Genomic DNA, 24,336 nt, shown 5'->3' on the forward strand with positions numbered 1-24,336 from the left:
TATGTAGTTTTTCTCAAGATTCCTTTCCTTCTCAGTATCAAATGGAAACCAAACCAAAACAAGTCAAAAACTGTCATAAAAAGCAAAAAACATCTTTAAGTGAGAAGTTAATAAACACTCTAAAATATTCTTTCTTTTTTTTCTTTTTTTAATTAAAATTTATTGGGGTCACAATGGTTAGTAAAATTACATAGGTTTCAATAAAATATTCTTTAAATGAGAAAAGTCTTCTTTTTATCTTCTCTGCAATCCTAGTGAAAAATGTATTCAAAGATTTTTAAAAATTCATTTTTATTGAAAACTTTTATTTATTTATTTATTTATTTATAGGCTCATTCTTATTTTTTATTATTTTTCAATTACAGTTGACGTTCAATATTATTTTACATTAGTTTCAGGTGTACAGCATAGTGGTTAGACATTTATATAATTTTAGAAGTGATTCCCCTGATTTGTCTAAGTACCCACCTGGTACTATAAATAGTTGTTACAATATTATTGACTATATTCTCTATGCTGTACTTTACATCCCCATGACTATTTTGTAACTACCAAGTGTACTTCTTAATCTTTTCATCTTTTTCACCTAGTCCCCCAATCCCCTCCCATCTGGCAACCATCAGTTTGTTCTCTGTATCGATGAGTCTTTTCTGTTTTGTTTGAAAACTTTCTTAACTTCAGCTTCCAGTATAAAAGGAAAAAGCTTGCAGAATTAAAAGACTTTCTTTTTAAACATGAAAAATTAGCTGAGAAAAAGAACTTTTTCTGATGAGTTTGAAATGGGGTAGAACTATCAGAGCAACCCTTTTCATGACCATATTGAGTTGACCAATTGTCACAGTGTATTGCATTATGAGTTTCTTTTGTATTAGAATAGTATGTTGAACACTTGAAACGATATGTGTTAATAAGGCATATTAAATCACATTATTGTTTTTTCTTTCAATGTGTTCTTTGGGGTTAGTCAATTCCCTGCTCCTGAGTGAGCATTCAGGCAGGTCTTATAACTTCTATGGCAATGTTTAAGCAAAAAAGAAAAGTATCCAGTCAGTCCATTCAACCAAATTGTTATATTTTATTTAAATCTGAGGCCTCTTTCCCTTTCTCACAGCTGATTACAGATGTTGAGAAGTCCACAAGTTGAGAAGGTGGCCAAGTTAGCTTCTTGTGTTTATACAGCTTGTATTTCTGTTTGTTCAGTGTGTCCCTCTCTACTGCTGTACTCATTCCACAATGTGACATTCTCTCTCTCTCTCAATAAACTCAGCCTCGCTAGTTCACAAAATATTCATTAAAAAAAATAAAAGTGAGGATCTTCCTGTGTTGGCCAAGTTGGAGTAAGCCCACTATGTCTATCTCTCCCACTAAATTATAATGAAAAGCTTTCAACAGAATAAAAAAATAGTTTTTTTATTTAAAAATCTGAGGACTTTGAAAAAGCAACAATAAGAGGAATATTGGAGAGGAAGTCCAAACTTAAAGAAAGACCAATAAGAGGGGGAGTTCCTGTTTTCTCTTTTTCTCTTTTATCGCCTGGCTTTGATCTGAGGGTGACCTCAGTCATGGAACTGCAGGGGGAGCAGATATAAAGAAAACCCCAGGAGAACCTCTTTTTGGCCAGAGGATTGGAAAGGGGGTTTCTGCAAGCCAGACAGCGCGTGAGGAAACATCCCCTTTTTTGGGTCTTTACTTCCTTTTTCTCTGCCAGCTCTGTCCTGAGGGCAGCCAGAATTACGAAGTTGCACTGAAGCTGCAGTGGTGGAGGCATCAAAACCCTCATATTTATGGTGAAAAGAATAAGGAAGAGGGGACCCTGTGGCCTAAGTGTTGTATATGGGGGGGGGGTTCTGTAATTTTTTCCACTTTTTCTTGCCATTTTGCCTAAGGTGTGTAGAATCATGTGACAGTACAGAAAGTCCTCTTAGAGAAACCTTTCTGGTCAGAGGTACTGGTTAAGTTCTCCAACGGAGCTGGAGAGTTTGAGAGAAATCTCACAGAGAAGAGAGCAGAGAAGGGAATCCCTAATTCTGCATATGCACCGTCACAACTGCCAGGGTCCCAGGCCCAGGCCCCCTCAAGCTGCACATGAGTGCGGCAATCTCACACCAGCATATCAAATGTATTAGGAGCCGAATTATAATATAAATCACTGTCCAACTGCTGGACTAATCACCGAGTACAGGGCAGGCACAAAGCAGCTCTCACTATAAAGGTTTGAAAACTTGTGCTGACGTTAGAACTACTGCCCTCCCCTAATAAAAAGAAGGTGGGACAGAACTTGCTTATTCTGCCTGATGAGGCTGATTGCCTGCTATAATAACACAAAACGTCCGACATTCTCCAGAGTATTGTAACAGAACCCAGAGTCTCACAGCACAATATTGGAAACGTCCGGAATACAATCCAAAGTTATTTAGCATACAAAGAACTGGGGAAATGTGACCACTTTTCAGGAAATTGTATATAATTATACACACACACACACACACACACACAGAGGGTGCCAAAAAATGTATATACATTTTAAGAGATGTTGTCTATGTAGCAGTAGTTCGCCATAAGCAGAAGTATTTGCACGCTGATGGGAACCACTTTGAGCACCTCTTTAATTGCAGAAGTCAGACGTGACTGTCGTGCAGGAGACCCTGCTCGTTGGACCATTTGTCGTGGGCGGAGGCCTGCTCGCCGCACCATTTTTCAGGCTGGGCGGCCTGCGGGGTCTCTGCTCCCGCTCCCCACACAAGAATGCAGGATACGGTGAGGCCAAAAAGGAACACCCACTGAGCCATAGGTAGGGGAGTCATACCACTATGGTCTCACTGGAGGCTGGGCCCACGGGACGCGCGACCTGCCGTCAGCCTTTCCGCCAACCGACTGACCTACGACTCTCCTGCACTCTCTTCCTCTCCTCTCTTCCGCTCTCCTTGGCTCTGCTCGGCTCCTCGGCAATGTTCGGCAGTCCTCGGAAGTCCTCGGCAGTCCTCGGCTCACCTCCATAGCCGCAGCAGTTATACCAGCGGCCAATCGGCTAACCGGCCACAGCCAACGGCCATCCACTACCCGAGCCAGCACCTTTCCACGTGAGGCCGAGAGCCTGTAAACTACTCTCTGGGGCTCTGTCCCCACAGTGACTATATGTTGAGTATTACAATTTTAATACTGTATTTTTCCTTCCTTAAAATGTATGCATTTTTTGGTATCCTCTGTATATATATATATCAAGAGAAATTTGGAATTAAAAAATATAGATGTGAAATTAAAAATTCACTGATGGTCTCAATAGTAGAACGGAGATGACAGATGGTACACTGAACGAATTTAAAATAGATCAATAGAAATGATCCAACGTGAAAAGATAGAATAAGTATTGAAAAATGAACAGAGACTCAGGAACCTGTGGGACAATATGAAAATGTATAATGTTCGTGTCATTGAATTCCCAGAGAAAAGGAGAAAAAGATTGCTGCAGAATATATGTATATTAGAAACATAATATTCAAAACATACATTTATAGATTCAAGAAGCTCAGTGAACCCCAGAAAAGATAAACTCAAAGAAAGCCAGCACTAAAAAAATTATAATCAAATTACTGAATATCAAAGATAAACAAAACGGGGTGGCCGTTAGCTCAGTTGCTTGGAAGTGGTGCTGATAACACCAAGGTTGCCGGTTCTATCCCGCAATGGGCCACCGTGAGCTGCGCCCTCCTTAAAAGAGTCAACTATGCCAATGTAGCATGAAAAATAGTATGTAACCAATGACCATGGCTGTTTCCCAATTAAAAAAAAATTTTTTTAAAGATAAACAAAACATTTGAAAGGAGCCAGAGAAAATGCTGCATTAAAACTAACTAACTAACTAACTAAATACCTAACTGAACAAATAGAACAATGATTTGAACATCTACGGGCTTCTCTTGTAAAACCATTAAGGTCATAATACAGCAGCACAACCTCTTTAAAAGGCAATTAGCTTGTCAACCAGAATCTTACATCCAGTAAAAATATCTTTCCAGAACGAAGACAAAATAAAGCATTCTCAGATGAAGAAAAACTAAGGGAATTCATCACCAACAGACCTACTAAAGGAAATTTTAAAACTCTGAATATCAGGGATGAAGGAAGAGCAACTTAAGTGTAAACATCTGGGTAAACACCACAGGCTAATTTTGTCCTATTAATTTCTTGAACAGAAGCATGACTGCTGAAGGCAGAGAATATAACATTGTGTGGTGAGGTGTTCATTGTATGTGGATGAAATATATCTGACACTGTAATATAAAAGGGACCTATATGGTGTAAAACTTCCACATATTACTTAAAGTGGTAAATATAACTCTAAATAGACTATGAGTCAGGTATACATTTTATAATTACTAAAGCAGCCACTAAAAATATGAAGAAATATAGCCAAAAAACAGTAGATAAATTAAATTAGATTACTAGGAGATACCATAATCCAAAGAAGGCAAGAAAGTGGAAACCAAAACAAAAAACAAAGTGGATAAGCAGAAAACAAATAATAGAATGGTACACTAAAATCCAATCATATCAATAATAACATGACATATCTACAAGCAGGAAACAGGCTGAGAAAACCATGCACTTGCAAGCACATGGTAACTTTCATCGGAATGGCTCAGAGGGTTAAACCTAGAGCCAGACCAAAAAGAGTACGTACTGTACGATTTCTTGTATATGAAATTCTGCAAGAGGCAGTTGTAAAATATAATGAAAAAAATCAAAACAGTGATGTTTTTCCCTTGTATATTGGAGGAAAAGAGAACATGTGGAAATTTACTGGAAAAGGGCATGAGGGAACTTTCTGGAGTGATGGAAATGATTTATAATGTGAAAAAGATACCAGCTATAGACATTTATGAATTTGTTGAAACTCACTGAATTGTGCAGTAAAAAAGCATGCATTTCACAGTATGTAAATCTTATCTTAAAAATTGTAAATTGAAAAGCAATCTGTGTGTATGTATAAGGTTGATAAGAATAATGATAAAAATGTTAAACTACTTTTAATGTTAATCGCATTGTTGCAAAGGATATATGAGATAAGGATTGAAGTGAAGTATTGATAAAATTATCAACCTTTCTAGTTCCTCATATAGGTGCATCTATCCCTGAGAAGTGATAACCCATCAGATTGTAGAAGGACAGATTGTAGAAGGATAGAATTGCAGACTCACCACATTTTTTATTATTAAGCTGGGGCATGGGCTACATTTGCTCTCAAATTCCTACCCAGTGCTTAAATTCCTACCCACTGCTTCATAAGGCATTTCTGAATAGTACCACGGGCACATAGCTTCACATTTTTTTTTAACTTTTTAAATTTTTTATTGGGGAATATGGGGAGCAGTGTGTTTCTCCAGGGCCCATCAGCTCCAAGTCATTGTCCTTCAATTTAGTTGTGGAGGGCACACCTCAGCTCCAAGTCCAGTCACCATTTTCAATCGTTAGTTGCAGGGAGTGCAGCCCACCATCCCATGTGGGAATTGAACCCGCAAACTTGTTGTTGAGAGCTCGCGGTATAACCAACTGAGACATCTGGCTGCCCCCATATTCTATTTCTTAAAGTGGCATTTAATTTATAAAATACTTGGTCATGGCCTATTTTAACCCTGTCTGTGAGGGCTGTTGTAAAACCTATCTCTGCCCTGTTTTTTGTCTTTTTAATAATGGGTTTTGGTATCGCAGATGACTCTGATGCCCTTTGGCTAATCTCTGATTTTAACATCAGCTGTGACAAATAGCTATGTTTGAGCTCAGTCTTACTGTATTCTGAGAGTGACCCATCTTAAGCATACACTGCTTATTTTTCTACTGCCCCAGGGGATTCTCTGACTGTGGGAAAGTGACATTATCCCCTCCCCCACCATATGTGTGGCCTAGAAGCGTGGAGCTGCTGATATCCCTAGAGACAACCCCAAATCGATGGAGTAGGGAGCCAAGGGGTAAATCCTTCAGCCTCCCTCCCTGCTCCTTCCCTGGCAAAGGCACCTGGAGTTGGCCATTCTATGCAGCTTGCTCCCTTGAGCGTAGGATACAATGATGACCTACCCAAAATAAGGTGGAGATGCTAGGTGTGCCTTGTATAGTGTTGGTAAAGTTGACAAAATCCTCAGAGAGGTGGAAATATCAGAATGGTTATTGTATGAAACTAGAACATATCATCACCTGACTATGTTCCCTGGTGAGGTCTCATGGGACACACCCTTCACTAAAGCAATAAGAGTGCACTGGTGAGGAAAGCAGCTCATGCTGAGTGGTCAGTCATGACGACCCCCTGGAGAGCAGCAGAAGATGCTGCGATGGGATTGGTTCCTGAGTGTTATTGGAGAGATAGATCTGGAAGAGGAGAAGCAAGAGAACAGCACTGAACTTTCGGGGACAATACAGGAATTACTGCAACAGGCAGCAAGGTTGGAGTGGCAGCTAAGGTGCCTTGACCTCCAGGGTTCGATGACACAGTGATTATAGCTTTTCATAGTGATGCTGCTGCTTCATAGGATGAGATGGATGGGCCGGGTTTTATCAGACTTGTATCACCAGAAGAAAATGAAGAGCTTGTGAACAAAAAACTACTGTCAATAACAACATCGGGAAACTGCAATATATTACAAGTTTCCAGATATGAGCCAGGTCTCAGACCCAAAATTCATTGATTGGCTAGGTTCACTTGAGGGAAGTACTCTCCAGCATCAAACCACCAGTAAGGATCATTGGAGGAATTATACACTAGGTAAAGTGAACCTTTTGAAGGTTGTTGGATACGAGGTCTGAACGACAATGATCCCACGTGATGTGAAATGCCATCATTATTTTCTGGCTAGAAGGAGGGCTTAAGGAGGCAGATGATACATGCAGTTCTGGTCAAAATTGCCTCACAACTTAGGTGCAATGGGTCACAGATACTCTCTGTGGTTATTTACCTGACTCAAAGCATATGGGTTTTATAGTGTGGAGTATGTTAGGACAGCTTCTTTAGGGTAAAAGAGGTACCTCGTTCTTTCCACAGCACCTAAAGAATCTCCTTGGACTCTGGAGGCAGTATATTCTGTGCTTGGGAATACTGCTCCGATCATTTATGAGATGGCTCAGAGAGCTGTCATTCTCTAGTTGGGGCCACGAGCCAGAGATGGATTTTCAGCGCATTTAGATGGTAATTCTGCTGCTCAGGCTTCGTGCCTGACAGATTCACTGCAGCCAGGGTTACCGGTAGTAGATACGGATGAATGGGGAGTCTGTTAAGTCCCTGCAGAAGAGTCGGTGTAAAACCCCGTGCTTCCCTGGAGTAAGCCATGCTTCATGGGTTAGAGAATTACTCGCTGCTTGGAAAGCAACTATATATTCCTGAGCTCTAGTGGAGGCTGCCTGCTTGGCCTCAGGGCAAACACTGACAATGTAATTGAAGCCATCCATCATAATCTGGGTATTTTCATATCCACACAGTCATAAATAAATACGTACATAGCAACACTTCATCATATTATGGACATGGTACCCTCAGTATCAGAGTTCCACCAAGTCACAGGTAGTCAAGACTCATGTCCCACACATGCCTCTGCCTCAACGCACACCTTTGGCTTAATGGGGGGTGTTCTGGATTCAATTGTTTTTCCCCAAAAGATGTGTTGAAGTCCTAATCCCAGTACCTCAAAATATGATCTTATGTAGAAATAGGGTCTTTGCAGATGAGGTCAAGATGAGGTCAATAGGGTGGGCCATAATCCAATATAACTGGTGTCCTAATTGGACACTGAGACAGACAGGCATACAGGGAAAACACCATGTGAAAATGAAGGCAAAGATTGGAGTGATGCATCTATAAGCCAAGGAGAGCCAAAGATTGGCTGCAAAGCATCAGTAGCTAGAAGAGAGGCATGAAACAGATTCTCCCCCACAGCTGTTGACTCTGAGAAGGAAAGTACCTGCTAAAAAGGACTCCTTGTGGTAAATTGGGCCCAAATTCATAATCAACAGCCATTGTTTATAGAGACCTCTCACACACATTGCATATCAGAAAAGCCACAGAGTGAGCAGACAAGTCTCCTACACTGTGCTCTTGCAATCTGAGTGGACCCCTATAACGAACCTCCTGGCATTGTATTTCAACCAGTGGGACTGAGACCTTCCCTGTCCAGTCAGAGCTGTGCAGCTATATCTTTATTTACATTTTTTTAGAAAATTTATTAATTCAGAATTTACCTTATTGATTTGGTCTTGCTAATTTTCTTTTATTTTTTAAAAAAATATTTTTAATATATAGCTAACATACAATATTATAGTAGTTTCAGGTGTACATCATACTTAGTCAACAATTATATACCTAAAGAAGTGATCACCATGATAAGTTCACAACAACCTGACACTGTACCACACTAAGACAATATTATTGACTATATTCCCTGTGCTGTACATTACATCCCCATGACTTATTTGTTTTATAGCTGGAAATTTGGACTTCTTATTCCCTTTCACATTTTCCCCCTTTTTAAATATTTCAGTTATAGTTGATATTCAATATTATTATATAAATTTCAGGTGTACAGCATAGTGGTTAGACATTTATATCAATTAAGAAGTGATATCCCCGACTAGTCTAGTACCCACCTGGCACTATACATAGTTATTACCATATTATTGACTATATTCCCTATGCTTTACTATACATCCCCATGACTATTTTGTAACTACCAGTTTGTACTTCTTAATCCCTTAACCTTTTCACCCTGCTTCCAATACCTTCCCACCTATCACCCCAATAAATCTAGTACCCATTGACACATACATAGTTATTACCGTATTATTGACAATATTCCTTATGCTCATGCCTATGCATGCCCATGACTATTGTATTTCTTAATCCCTTCCCTTTTTACCCACATCCCCCAAACCTACTCCCATTTTACAATCCTCAAAATATACTCTGCATCTATGAGTTTGTTTCCGTTTTGTTTGTTTATTTCTTTGTTCTTTAGATTCCACATATAACTGAGATCACATTGCATCTGTCTTTCTCTGTCTGACATACTTCACTCAGCACAATACCCTCCAGGTCCATCCTTGCCATTGTAGACGGCGAGAACCTGTTCCCTCCCATGGGCAAGCAGTATTCCATTGTATACACGTACCACCTCTTCTTTACCCATTCATCCATCGATGGACATCCAGGCTGCCTCCACATCTTGGCCATTGCAAACAATGCTGCACTGAACATATGGGTGTACATGTCCCCTCAAAGTAGCATTTTGGGTTTCTTCAAATCATTACCCAGAAGTGGGATTACTGGGTCCTTCTTTGTCTCTTGTTATGACCTTTGTTTAAAAGTCTATTTTGTCTGGTATAAGTATTGCTACCCCTGATTTTTCATTGTTGTTTTCATTTTCATGAAATATCTTTACTCCATCCATCTCCTTTCAGTCTGTGTGTGTCTTTCAATCTGAAGTAGTCTCTTGTACACAGCATACATAAGGGTGTTTTCTTTTTTATCCATTCAGCACACTATGTTTTGACTGGAGCATTTAATCTATTTACATTTAAAGTAATTGTTGATAGATATGTAGTTATTATCACTTTATTATTCATAGTTTTGATTTTTTTTCTTAGGTAAGTCCTTCTAAGCTTTCTTGTTATTGGTTTGGTGGTGAAGAACTCCTTTATCTTTTTCTTGTCTGGGGAGCTCTTAATCAGTCCTTCAATTCTAAATGATGGCTTTGCTGGGTAGAGTAATCTTGGTTGTAGGTCCTTTCTTTTCATCACTTTGAATATTTCATGCCAATCCCTTCTGGCCTGCAAAGCTTCTGTTGAGAAATCAGCTGATTGTCTTATGGAAGCTCCCTTGTTGGTGACTAACTGCTTTTCTCTTGCTTTTGACTTTTCTCTTGCTTTTGCTTTTCTCTTGCTTTCTCTTCTCTTTCTTTATCTTTAACTTTTGGCATTTTAATTATGATGTGTCTTGGTGGAGGCCTCTTTTGGTTTATCTTGTTTGGGACTCTCTGTACTTCCTAGGCTTATGTGTCTGTTTCCTTCACCATGTTAGGGAAGTTTTCAGTCATTATTTTCTCAAATAAGTTTTCAATTCCTTGCTCTCTCTCTTCTCCTTCTGGTGCTTCTATAACACAGATGTTGGCATGCTTGATGTTGTCCCAGAGGCCTTAAACTATATCCTTTATTTTTTTTGGATTCTGTTTTCTTTTTGCTGTTCTGAGTGGGTGTTTTCTACCTTATCTTCTTAACTGCTGATTCGATCCTCTACTTCATCCAATCTACTGTTGATTCACTCTAATGTGTTCTTTATTTCTGTTACTGTAGTCTTCATTTCTGACTGGCTCTTTTTAATGTTTTAAATCTCCATTTTTATGTTTCTTATCTCTTTGTTGAAGTTCTCACTAAGATCATTGACCATCCTTATTACCAGTGTTTGAGCACTTCATCTGGTAGATTGCTTGTCTCCATTTTGTTTAGTTCTTTTTCTGGAACTCTGTTCTGTTCTTTTATTTGGGATTTTTTTTTTGTCTCCCCATTTTGGCTGTGTTGTTTAGGTATTAGGTAGGGCTGCTATGTCTCCCAGTCTTAGTAGAGTGGTCTTATGTAATAGGTGTCCTGTGGGGTCCAGTGACACAGTCCCTATTCACCTGAACCAGGTGCTCCAGATGTGTTTCTTGTGTGGGTTGTGTGTGCCTTCTTGTCATAGTTGAGCCTTGGTTGCTGTTTGCATGTCAGTGGGAGGAATTGACCTTTGAGCTGATTGGATAATTGCAAGAACTTCAACTGGTAGTTCACTTTGCATTCAGAGAGAAATAGCTTAAGGTCAATTTATATGTGGACTTGTGGACAGTGGAAAATGGCTTGGCTATTTAGACCAGCACTAGGAAAGAGCAAGATGAGATTTGAGATGAAAAGGTCTGGGGATCAGGCTTGAGGATATTGGCATGAGAGTGAACATAAAGTGTATGTACTTGTTTCTCTGAGAATGCTCAACAGAGAGCATCCTCTGCAGAGGATACAGTGAATAACCAGGTGGGTGTAGTCACACAACAGCCTAGCCAACTGTCCCCCCATGTCTTTCCTTAAGGAAAGAAGAGTCTGTGAGACTGTGCCTTTCTGGGACTGTGTTCTATCCTTGTGTTTACACCTCAAGTCTCTATCTGGTCCTTAAAAGATGGTTTGCAGCCAAAGACGGGTAAGATATCTCACAGGAGATACAACCTAAGCCAGGCGGAACCAAGTGGGGACCCCCAATGAGCTGCCTTAGAAAAATATGGGAAGGAGCCTTGCCTCCCCTTCCCGCTGCCTGGGAAAAGCTGTTGCCAGCTCTGGCTTTTCCCTGGCCCCTGTTTGTGAGAGAAGTCATGAGGACAATAAAGCTCAGTTCTCTCCACTTATCTCAACGGAGCTGTTACAATATGAGAGACTTGACCCTGAGAAGGTACATACCTTAGGTAAGACATCATGGGACCTTGTGTTTCGGCTGTTGACAGACAAAGGGTGATTGGAATAAACATTTTTCTGCTATGATGTATGAGTCTCACAGACCATGTAAGAAACAATGTTACTTTCTTGTATTTGTATACCTATCAATACAAACCTTCAGTCGGCCTTATTCTGGGCTCCAGTCCTCTGAGACTGAGAGACCCCTGGCCTTCAGAGATATTTAACTGCATTAAGTCTCTGTTTGTTTCTTTCTTAAAAACTTAATCCAAGCCGCCCCTTCTCGCACCCTCACTGCCTATGTTGCGCTGGACACGACAGGTGGGTAGAATGACTCAACTGGTGTATGTCAGCCAGCATTTCTCCTTGGGCACCCCAGTGCTTGTTCAATAAGTCTATGGAGAGAATAGGCATGTAACAAGGACTGAGGTTATTCAGGGACCAAAGTTCATCTAACTACTGTTGCTTCTGAATGCCTAAACTGTCAAAACTATAGAGTCACTGAGCCAGTAGTAGGGTACAATTTCTCAAGAAGACCAGGCCACAGTAAGATTTATTTCCCTGTAAATTTAGAGAGAACAGAAATTAATCTAGTAGTTTTCAAATATTATTGGGTTCTTAAAAATCATTTCTTTAGATCACTTTTTCAACCTCCATTTATATTGTTAACAGAACCCTGAAACGAAGTCTGAAAGTATAGTACCATGTTTCCCCGAAAATAAGATCTAGCCGGACAATCAGCTCTAATGCATCTTTTGGAGCAAAAATTAATATAAGTAATATAAGAAAATTAATGTAAGATAATTATAGTAAAATAAAACTGGGTAATATAATATAATATAATATAATATAATATAATATAATACAATATAATGTATAATACTGGGTCTTATACTAATTTTTGCTCCAAAAGACACATTAGAGCTGATTGCCCAGCTAGGTCTTATTTTCAGGGAAACACGGTAGTAACTACCAACTCTTTGTATGTTCCTTTATTGACATGTGCAAATACCTTCTTTTGCAATTTTATAATGCAGAAAAAAAACAATTTGTTTAGATCTAGATAATTCTTTTAGGTTTTTCTTGGTGGGCAATGTAAAATTCAAGAGAAAATTATTCTGATTAAGCTACCCAAAACTATTCAACAGTCACTCTTTTTTTTTTTTTACAATGCATATCTGCATGAGTGAACTCTGAACCAAACATAGGTCTTCTGCAGGGTACAAAAGCCTCATTCATTATTTCTAATTCTGTTACTTCTAACTGAAGTTACTTTCAGAAACTTGCGATACCAATGATCCACTTCCCTTCTCTTTTTATTTTTCAGGTTTTTACTTTTCCATGCAGTGGTTACTCTTCCCTTCTGTCTTGCTTTGTGTCCTGTACATGCGGTCTGCCACTTCTAGTTTCAGGTCTTCACTAAGCTTGGCGATTGCAACTTGCTCTGACATCTCTGTTGATGTACATTTTTGAGGCTTTGCCACCATAAGACATTTTACAAGAAGGAGTCCCACCATTCAACAGAAGATATTTACTATTTTCTATTTCCGTCCATATAATACATGCTTCATGTAAACGTTTTATTTTGAACTTAGATTGGAGGTCCTTTAATGAGGATGGTATGAGTAAGAATCACCATAATCCTTAGCAACAATTATTTTCCTCATAAAATCACATTCTGGGAAAGCATAGGATTTTAAATTTATAATAATATAAGAGGTCTTCACTTCTCTTAAGCTTAAACACATCATTTACCTTAAAGTATAAGTTTTCCACAGTAAATTGGACCTGACCTGGATATGTATGGTATTCTTTAGCTCATGACTTGAGAATAAGATTTTCATAATCAGGGATTTAACAGTACTATTCTTTTACAGTAACATATAACTTATGCCTAGAGAGTTGCATACATACATATATATATGCAAATAATTAACTACACAGGTTAAAAAAATGGAATACAGCCAGCCTTCTAGAAGCACTCTACATGCACCATCTAATTACCATCCTTTCCCTTAAAAGGAAGATATTACTATAAATTTGTGAAAATTATTTCCTTATTTTTATGTGTGCATGGTTTTGAATTTTATATAAATAAAAAATTTATTTATTGGTTTGTTTGTTTCTTTTGATATTTTGTTTATGAGATGTACCATTTCATTATGTGTGGTTATACACACATTAGGATGGTTATTATAAAATACTCAGGAAGTATCAGTGTTGGCATGGGTGTAGAAAAATTGGAAACCTTGTGCATTGCTGATGGGAATGTAAAATGGTGCCGCCACTGTGGAAAGCAGTATGGTGGTTCTTCAAAAAATTAAACATAGAATTACCATGTGATCTAGCAATCAGGAATATATATATATATATATATATATATATATATATATATATATATCCTCTAAAAGATTGAAAACAGGGACTTGAACAGATATTTGTTCAGCAACATTATCCACAAGACCCAAAGGTGGAAGCAACTCAAATGTACATTGATAGATGACTGGATAAAATGTGGTATACACATACAGTGAAATATTATTCAACTTTATAAAGGAAGGAAAATCTGACACGTGCTACAACATGGATGAACCTTGAACACATTATGCTAATTGAAATAAACCAGTCACATAAGGACAAATATTGTGTGATTCCACTTATATGAGGTAACTTAAATTGTCAAGTTTATATAGAGAAAGTACAGCGGTGGTTGTAAGGGACAGGAGGGACTTTGAAATGGGGAGTTATTATTTAATGGGTACAGAGTTTCAGTTTGGGATGACAAAAATGTTTTGGAGCTGGATGGTGGTGACGGTCACACAACAATGTGAATGTACTTAAGGTCAAACTATACACTTAAAAATGGTTAAAATGGTTAGACATCTATATAATTTATGAAGTGATCATTACATCTAGAACTAATATAAAATAATAATGCATGTCAACATAATTTCAAAAAATAGCCACGGGAATATATAGTATAGCATAAGGAATATAGTCAATATTCTGATAACTAAGTATAGTGTCAGACGGGTAATAGATTTACTGGGGTTATTACTGTGTGGGGTCTATAAATGTCTAATCATTATGTTGTTTTGCATATCTGAAACTAATAAAAAATGAATAAAAATAAAATAAATTAATGGTAAAAATGGTAAATTTTATGTTCTGCATATTTTATCACAATAAAATAAGAAAGAAGGCAAGAAAGAAAGAAAGAAGGAAAGAACAAAATAATGAAATAGTTAGACATTTATACCCCTCACAAAGTCATAACCCCCTCCCCCAATCTCCTACCCCTCTGACATAGTATATAGCTGTTACAGTTCCATTGATTCTATTCCTTATCCTATCCTGTGAATATATATATATATATATATATATATATATATATATATATATATATGCATATATATACATATATACATGCGTATATATACATATATACATGCGTATATATACTTAGAGTTGATGTAAAGATGTATAAGACTAACTGATTTAAAAAAAACTTCTCAGCATGGACTAAACTTGGTCCCCAGATTTTGGGCATGGAGATTGGAGTTTCAAGTCCAGATAATATAAATCATACTCACAGTTAACATATATTTGGGGCTCACTGTGTGCCACACGTTAGGCTCAGTGTTTCATATGTATTACCTCGTGGGTCCTCTCAACAGTCCATTTTGTAGATACTAAAGGATTACACTGTATGTACATTTGAAATATTGTGGTATTAATATATTATTGAAATTTCAGTTAATCTACAAAGTCTCATACAATAAAAACAATCCAAATTAAAAATGTTGCCAATAAACATATTTTTGAGCTTGAGCGTGGAGTGAATTTAAATTGTATTTATACTATCGCCAAATGGTGCCTACAGAGGAGTGAGGCTGTAGCTGCCTCTGTTGTAGGCCCTTTGGTCAGGCAATGACCTCCATGTCTCCTTTCTCCTTGATATTAACCCAAATCAGAGCTAAGTGTGGGGCACTTTCCAAGATACACACAGCATTATCTCGTGTTCTTCTTCTCACTTCTGACTTCTGTCTCTTCCCAACCTAGAGAGTTTCTACCTCATCTGGGGAAGAAAATGGGGAGGCAACCTCTCAGATCATTCTGCATTTGTCACAAATCTAATAGTTATGCTAAACTTTCCACTTTTTGTTTTCAAAATCCAATTTTTGTGTTTAAAATACTTTACTTCAATTTATTGTCTTTTCTGTAGATTTTAGAATTCTATCTTAACATTAAAAACCTAAACACTGTCCTTTTCCCTTTTTTTGCATTTTAGATATAAAAACACTACACTGAGGGGAGAAAGTTTGCACCATCCTCACTGACATCTAAATGGGTAAGGAGAGAGAGAGCAACATAGAGGTACAGAAAGGAAAAAAACAACAACACATTCATTATGTTACAATATTATTTGGACCTTTGTGTGATATTAACATGACCTGAGAGAGAGTTTAAAAGGAGCTGAGACATCTGCTAACATTCCAATATAAGATCTCCCATTCTAATATATGACCTGAATTAGCCCTAGCAAAAAGAGAAAATGTGGCTGTAAACAAAGGTACCCCAGAAAGATATTTATTTCTCTTTAGCACAGATATTGAATTATGATGACTAAGAACTAGGTGGCTGGGTGGGATGTCCAGGTCTTTCTCTGAAAGGTAGGTGATAAATAAAGACTAAGTTGGAAGAATTCATAAGGAATCTCTGAAAGAAAACTCCTCCACAAGGAGGAAGGCAAGGAGGCTGTGGAAGGAAATATGAGGAAGAGGAACACAGAGCAGGTCTAAGTCATATATCAAGGCCAAGAAAGGGAACTAGAGTCTGAACCATTCCTCTTCTTTTGGTAACGACTGATTACCTGAAATAGCAAACAACATGAGACTGATGGGTCTTCTGCTCCTGTCCCAACGTCAACCCACTCTCCCATGTACCCAGTTTTCAAACCCATTTATGTGTCCTGGATACCAATCCTCCCCCTTGACTTCGTTACCTTCAGTAACATCATTCCAGATCTGATACAGCTGATTCTTACCTTCCCATTTTCTAAGCCACGACTCATGTGGTCCTTTGGCGTCCAGAGGCACCACCCGAACGTAGGACTCTGATGATTAGGACGGTCCCCACCACGATGCCCACGAGGCCCACGGCCAGGCCCAGGGCACAGACCACAGTCTCTGTCAGCTCTGACATGGGGGTAGGAATCTCAGGCTCTGAGAAAAAGGAAACTTACAGGGTCAAAGCACACTGTATGGAGGGTGCTCTAAGTGGAGAAAGACGCGTGTGCTTGGAAATGCACAAGACACCTTGACTTTGAGAGAAGAGTGAAGTCAATTATAGGAAAACTTTGCAATTGTGAGAAATAAAGTTGTGGCCCTGGGGGGGGGGGGGTCAAGGGCTATAAGGCAAGACAATGTGGACTTGGGATAGAATCAGAGGGTATAAAAGCAATGACGGGATTTAAACTTACCCCAGTGCGTGAGGAGCGGCTGCTCCAGGCCCCAGTGCTCTACTCTGCAGTCATAGAAATCGTCGGTGGAGGGAAGAAAAGTGAGGTAACTGAGCTTGAGGAAAGAGTGGTCACTCTTGGGGTAGAAGGTGGTCTCAGCAACACCTTCTGCAACTGAGTGGCCATTGTAAAACCAAGTGATGTTGATCACAGGAGGAAAGATGTTGTCCACCAGGCAGATGAGGGTGTTGGGAAGACCCAGGGTCACAGAAGATTTGGGAAACACGGCCACGTCAGGGATTTCTACAATGAGGACCAAATACTGATTTGAATTTCTGATGACCGTGCCTTGAGTTTCTTAGTCTGTTTACGGGAGCCCTCCCATTCACAATTCCCCAATTGTTAGTGAGACATGTCCTTTCAGACTCATTTTATAGTAAGCAACAGCCTCCCCCCGTTTTCCCACCTGTTTCTTAAATCATTTATTTCACTATTTGTTTGTTGACTGGCAAGACTGTCCAAACTTCTCCCTTGCCTTTTCCATCTTCCGAATGAGGAAGCTTTATGTTATCTATTGTGACTTCAGAAGGGGTACTGTGATCTTTATATGCAGATTCTGAACTGTCTTGTGAATTCTCTTTTGAACTGTCCTCTTCTTTTGAATCACTATGAAGCTTAGAACACTTTCCTCTCTTTGGGAATCCACAAGGCATAGAGTGTGTGTGTGTGTGTGTGTGTGTGTGTGTGTGTGTGTGTGTGTGTGTGTATGTGCTTCTTAGGCCAAGAGGCGGGGAACATCCTCTTATAAGAGTACAAGCAGTATCTCATGGAACCTAGAAGAGGGATATGTAAAGATTAAATGGACACAATGGGCCCTGGGTATTTACCAGGAAATGAAACAGAAAGGTGGAAGAACTTGTAGGGTGCTGGGAAGAGTAGCTATCCTGGGAAGAAGGAGACGAGCCTGGAAGGTGTGGTAGATGCAGTGAAGAGAGACACACTGTGCACACTTACCATTGGTGGCAGGGGTAAAGTTGGAATTTTTTATCAGGATGTCCAAATTTCTTTTTGCCACAACAATATTTCTCAGGGCACTTTGAGTTTCAAACTTGGTAAAATTGCTAAACTCAGGCAGCCGCCACACAGTTTCCATTTTTTCCAGATCCACGTAGAACAGCTCATCTCCATCAAATTCATACGTAAACTGGCCAAAGGCGCCGTACGTCTGGTACACGTTTGTGCCATAAGTGCCCACGTGGTCGGCTGATGAGTGACCGATCATTCCAGAGCAGGAAGATAAGGATGGGAAGGTGGGATATAGCAGGAGGAAGGAAAAGCTTTATTAAACAGAAAGCATAAAAAACTGTTCCATATAGTGTAGGTTTATATTTGGCATTGTCTGATGTCAGTCTCCATTTCTGTCTCATCTATCTTATCGAGAGGTAAGTTTTCTCTTCTACTTCCGTTTGTTTGTCTTTTTGTTTTTTTAATTTTAAAAACTTATATGTTTATTGATTTTTAAAAATGTTTAAGTTTATACATTAGTTTCATGTGTACAAAACAACATAATGATCAGACATTTACACACCTCGCAAAGTGATATTCCCCCAGGTCTAGTACCCCTCTGACACCATACATAGCTATTATAATACCATTGACTATATTCCCTATGTTGTACTTTACATCATGTGTGTATATATATTTAATTATAAACATTTAATTATAGTTTACATATTTAATTATAAATATTTAATCATAGTTTAATTTAAATATTTTAGTTTAAATATTTAATTATAGTTGGCATTCAATATTATTCTCCTTCAGCTTCAGGTGTACAGTGCAGTGGTCAGGCATCTACACAGTCTATGAAGTGAACCCCCTGATAAGTCCAGCGCCCATCTGGCACCTTACATGATCTTTACAACACTGTTGATTATATTCCCCATACTTGCTTGGCTTTTTGCTTTAGGTTTCAATGACTATTGCCACTGTCCATGACAGAGCAGGACACAGGTCTGGACAGGAGACTGAAATGCATTGGAATGAGCCAGAGGTCAAGAAGGGAAGGAATGGAAAGGCCGAGAGGGCCAGAGAATCTTATATTTAATGTTCTTATCTTCTTTTTAGAGCTTTACTGGCTAGAGGTAACAAGACTGGTAGTTTGGGTTGATAAACTGAGACTAACTTATTTTAAGTTCCTAGGTTTTCCATCACACATTATCCCAACTTTGTGAAACAAACACACGTGAAGTTACACTTAGAATACTCATGCTATATTTTGGCATTTATATAGTTCTTTGTTTTTAAAAATACACATCTGCATACTTATTTTATTTTATTATATATTCCTTGGAACAATGAGTCAATCAATTATTTTTATATATGAGGAATCTGAAGATCAAGGTAATGAGTCGACTTGCTCAGTATCAATTAGCTAATTAATTTTATTTCTCCAATTACAATGATCTTCAATAAAATTTGTCCTCCTCAGTTCCTGAGCCCAAACCTGGAAAATATGAATTACATTGGAAACAACAACAAAAAAATGACATGCTACTTTATTTGTGGCACAAAATTTTTTGGAGCTGGTCACTCTAAGAAACCAGATAGATAACGTAAGTAATAGCTTTGAAAAAGAGTTCAGCGTGGGTTAGAAGTAGTAGGCTCATAAATTGCTGATAAAGAAAAGTAATGTGTTTGGAGAAATATATCTAATATTAGAGAATATAATAAATTAATGCTATAAAAACCTCCAGGATGTATTAGTTGGTTCTGATAGGAAGAGAATAGGCTCTTGGTGAACACAGCAATGATATGGGGACATCAGGAAATTTAGTTTTATCTCTGAACTAAGCATAGATTTGGGGCTGAGGTTTTGGTTTCTGGGAGGGAAAACAAACAGAAGCACTCAGATTGAGGGGAACTGTGGTTTCTTAGCCCACTAAGTCTGTCGGAGCCTGCCGACGAGACTAACGGTTCCTGAAGTGGGGAGTGAGGATTGAGAAAAAAATAGACAAGAGACAAAGATGGGATCGGGAGGGCGAGCAGTTCTGACTAGACTGCTGCGCCTACTTTATTTTTCAGCTTTCTTTTATACACACAGAAACAAGAAGGTTACATAAAGCGGCTGAGGCAGCAAGTACAGATTAGTTATGTTTTCTCAAAGTTTGGCCCTGACTGTTCTTAGACCTTTTGATATTTTCCCATTCCCAGGGTAGCAGGTGTCTGTTTGTTCTTCATGCTTATCGGAGTTCCCCTTAGCGATCCTCCCAACCTCTGCTTGAAGTTACATTTTCTTAACCCTTAATGCTCCGGCTCCCTACATAAGTCTCAGCAGACTCATGCACTGTTTTTTCAATTCTTTTTCACAACTCTAAATCCACAGCCCTCAACTATGTGCTCACCTACAATGTCTTCACTTCCAGAGGGGCTCATCATGGTGGTCAGGGCGAGGGTCCCCAGAATCACAGCTTGTTTTATGGTCATCCTCCTCCAAGGGTCTCCCCAGAAGTGGCTGTTCTGAGTGGAGCAATGATGAGAATTGTGCAAAGAAATGATCTAAAGAGGAGAACTAGTGGAAGAAACCACTTAGGAGGAGCCCCAAACTAACCCTGCTGCATCACGTCTTGGCCCATCAGAGGAATTCCCTGAACTGACACCTCAGTTGCCAGCGGAAGCACTTTTACGAAGAGACCTGGAGTAGCCTGGAAAATGCCTCTGTTTTGAATTAATCTAGGAGCTCAGATTCACCATGGAGCAGAGGGAACCTTTAGAGACGGAGGGAGAGAGAGGAACAGAAACCCCTGTTCAGTCTGACAGAATGTGTGTGAGAGGAGGGCTGTAGAGCCGGGCTGCCGGGTCACCTCGTGGGGAGGCTGCAGTGTGCTCTGCATTAATCCTAACTGCTACTGCCTCTGGGGAGTCCTTATTGTGCTGGGCCCACCACACACTGCTCCACATCCCTCCACACCTGCTGTGCTTCAGGTGAATGGGATCCAGCAGAAACCAAAATAGAAAATAAGTCTGGTTTCAGGGAGCCTACTTTCTACGTTTTGGATTAGATCTGTTCTCAATCTCCACTAATTAAGCAAATTCTTTACTCGTATTCTCAAAAGCATCATAATTTTAAGCACCTGTATTTCTAAAAATGCTTTCAAATGTGTAACACGTAGAGTTGTGCCATTATGTAGAGTTACCCATGATAACAGCTGCTCTGTTCTTCATCCTGACGGTTTCTGCTTCCTGTGGTCTCTGTTTGAGGTCGTGTAACTTAAGCTAAAGTTTGTGAACATGCTGCACACCCATGAGAACTCTCAGTTACAGGCTGCGAGGTGCTGTGTGGGTGCCACACCTGTGCAGAGTTACCCTAGACTGATTGGTGGACATATCCCAGGCTGCTGATGGTCTCCTGCTTTCCTGTTCCCCCGACACACGCCTCCATGAACTTGGAGGTATTTCTGGCTCCATTCAGGATCTATCCATTTACCAGGATGCCGCCAACTTTCTGCACAACAAAACACAGATTTTTCCTCATGTCATTCTAACCTACATTATATCTTGCAGAAATCTCTTGCCATTTTAGCAGCAGACTGAACACTTTGTGTGCAGTGACATTAGATTTCACCTATAATTACCTTTCTTTTTAATTCATTTAGGAAACTGGAGTTTTAAATACATACCATCAAACTGCAAGAGCCCTGTTTGAGAGGTCAAATGGGATGAAAGGAGGTCCAGGTAAAGTCCTGCTACCAGGTAATAGACAATGGATGTGTGTGTGCGTGCGTGTGTGTGTGCATGTGTGTGTGTGTGCATGTGTGTGTGCGTGTGTACGCATGTGTGTACGTGTGTGCGTGTGTATGCATGTGTGTGTATGTGTGTGCGTGTGTGCATTTGTGCGTTGTGTCCGTGTGTGCGCATGTGTGCGCGTGTGTGTCCATGTGTGTGCGCACATGTGCATGTGTGCATGCATATGTGTGTGCACATGTGTGTACGTTTGTGCGTGCATGTGTGTGCATGTGTGTGTGTGCATGTGTGTGCTGCATGTGCACATGTTGGGGGAAATTGGGGGAGAGTTGGTGTTCTGACTCTCTGCCCCTCTGTTTCATTTATTCATTGTACAGTTAACCACTTTTAGATGCTTCTGAGCCAGGATAGTAGCTTTACACTTAGCAATAAAAAATTATTAGTAAACTGACTCCAGTAAAAGGAATGAGTATAACACTGGCAACAGAAAATTGCCTTTTGTCTGATAAGGCAAAAAAAAGTTTCTCTTGGTAATTTAGTGGAAGAAGATGCATGGTTAAATCACGTAATGTTTTCCAACAATTTCTTGGTTTTCCCAAATATTTAGAAGCACATTTTAGAAAACTTATTTAATTTAGAATGTTATAATTAAATAGAATATTACGTTAAATGGTCATTATTATTTCTATCAATGAGGGTTTTCTGAGACATTTTATAACCCCACTCAAGTTACTGTATTGATGTATAGATACAGTAAAAGTCTATCTTTTTTCAAGTGCTTTAAAATTTAAGTTTTATTAGTTTTATTATTAATCTATGATCTCTTTATAGTCACATAATCTACCAGCTATTAATGTTTTATCTTAATAGCAGAGGCTGGAGGGAACTAAAGATACTGCATGTACTTTCTAATAAAAAAGACTGGATTAAAATACTCTCTTACATTAAGCAACTGACTTTCAACAATTTTATGGACATCATTCTAACCCAGAATTCTCATCTGTAAAATGAAAGTGGTAAGTTTTACCTAATAATTTAATATTCTACAACTAAATTATCTATGTAAATATAATTATTGAATTAGTTGGCATAAGGCGATTCATAATACCCTCTTTTATCCTTTTCATGTCTGCAAGATCTGTAATGATAGTCCCTCTTTCATTGTCTTATTGCTAATTTTTATTTCTCCTTTTCTTGATTAGTGTTCCTAGGTGTTTATCAATTTTATTAATCTTTTTCAAAAGCCATCTTGTTATTTTCTCTTTGATGTGTGCTCTAATTTTTATTCCTTCTGTCTTTCTATGTTCCACTTTCTTTGGGTTTAATTTATTTTTCTTGAGGTAGTAGCTCAGATCACTGATTTTAACTTTTCTTCAGTTATGATGTATTTATTTGAAGGAATTAATTTCCTTCAAGCACTACTTTAGCTGTATTTCATACATTTTGATATATTGTGCTTTATTGTCATTCAGTTAAAATTTTTCTAATTTCCTTTGTAATTTCGTTATTTGACCTATGACTTATTTAGAAGTGTGTTGATTAATTTCCACACATTGAGGGGATTATCTAGTTATTTTGGTATTCCTTTCTAATGTAGTTGAATTTATTTTTGTCAAAGAATATATTCTATATAATGTTAATACTGTTAAATTTCTTAGTTTCATTCTTTTTATGGCAGAGTAGTATTCCATTATATATATGTACCACTTTTCTTTCTTTCTTTTCTTTTTTTACCACATTTTCTTTATCCAATTGTCTATTGATGGGCATTTCAGTTGCTTCCGCATCATGGCTATTGTAAATAGTGCTGCTGTGAACATATCTTTACCATTTGTGACAACATGGATGGACCTAGAAGGTATTATGCTAAGTGAAATAAGTCAGACTAAGAAAGATCTCACTTATGTATTTTGCCACGTATAATGTGCACCCATGTTTTTGGCCCAAACTTTCAGAGAAAAAAAATCTCGTTTTAATTTCTTAATTCAAATTTTTATTTGTTTACATTAGATTCTTATTTTTTGTATTATAAAGGAATTTTAGCATTTATTTTTAACATGATAGTACAAGAAATTTTATGTAACAAATAATTGCAAAAGACAGGAACAGATACAAGGTACAAGAAATTCTATGCACTGGTAACAAATTTATGATATTTACGCATCATAGAAGGGCAAGAACTCTTTGTTGTTGCAAGTTCATCATAAGTTCAACAAAACCAATTATTGTATTCCAGGGTATTATTTTGCATACAGATATTGCTATTGATTTCTATAGTTACATTTTTAATTCATAAGCATAAATTAAAAAATTAAAAACATTTATATAAATACAGAATTAGTACTATCCATGTATAATTTTTCCCTCACAAATTTGGGCAAAAAAGTGTGCATTATACACTGCAAAAGATGGTATATGTGGAATCTGAAAAACAAAACAAATGAGCAAACAAAACAGAAACAAACTCACAGATACAGAGAACATTTTGATGGTTACTAGATGGGAAGGGGGTTTGGAGGATGGGTGAAAAAAGGCAAGGGATTAAGAAGTCCAAATTTGTTTTATAAAACAGTCATGGGGATGTAAAGTACAACATAGGGAATATAGTCAATAATATTGTAATAACTATGTGTGGTGTCAGGTGGGTACTAGACATATTCGGGGGATCACCTTGTAAGTTATATAGA

General features: G+C 38.4%; 1 protein-coding gene across 1 annotated transcript; it reads right to left on the reverse strand.

The window, feature by feature from the left end:
• Window positions 1-16,018: 16,018 nt before the first annotated feature.
• On the reverse strand, window positions 16,019-20,444 carry LOC109439534 (HLA class II histocompatibility antigen, DQ alpha 2 chain-like). The gene is made up of 5 exons (XM_019719854.3): window positions 20,311-20,444; window positions 17,921-18,169; window positions 16,928-17,209; window positions 16,493-16,670; window positions 16,019-16,318 (listed from the first exon to the last, which is right to left on the reverse strand). The coding sequence occupies exons 1-4, from the start codon at window positions 20,390-20,392 to the stop codon at window positions 16,516-16,518; spliced, it is 768 nt and encodes a 255-aa protein (XP_019575413.3). The 5' UTR covers window positions 20,393-20,444; the 3' UTR covers window positions 16,019-16,318; window positions 16,493-16,515.
• Window positions 20,445-24,336: the final 3,892 nt, after the last annotated feature.

Source organism: Rhinolophus sinicus, chromosome 2, assembly GCF_057876585.1.
Source record: "Rhinolophus sinicus isolate RSI-liver-muscle chromosome 2, RSI-T2T, whole genome shotgun sequence".
Classification (NCBI taxonomy): domain Eukaryota; kingdom Metazoa; phylum Chordata; class Mammalia; order Chiroptera; family Rhinolophidae; genus Rhinolophus; species Rhinolophus sinicus.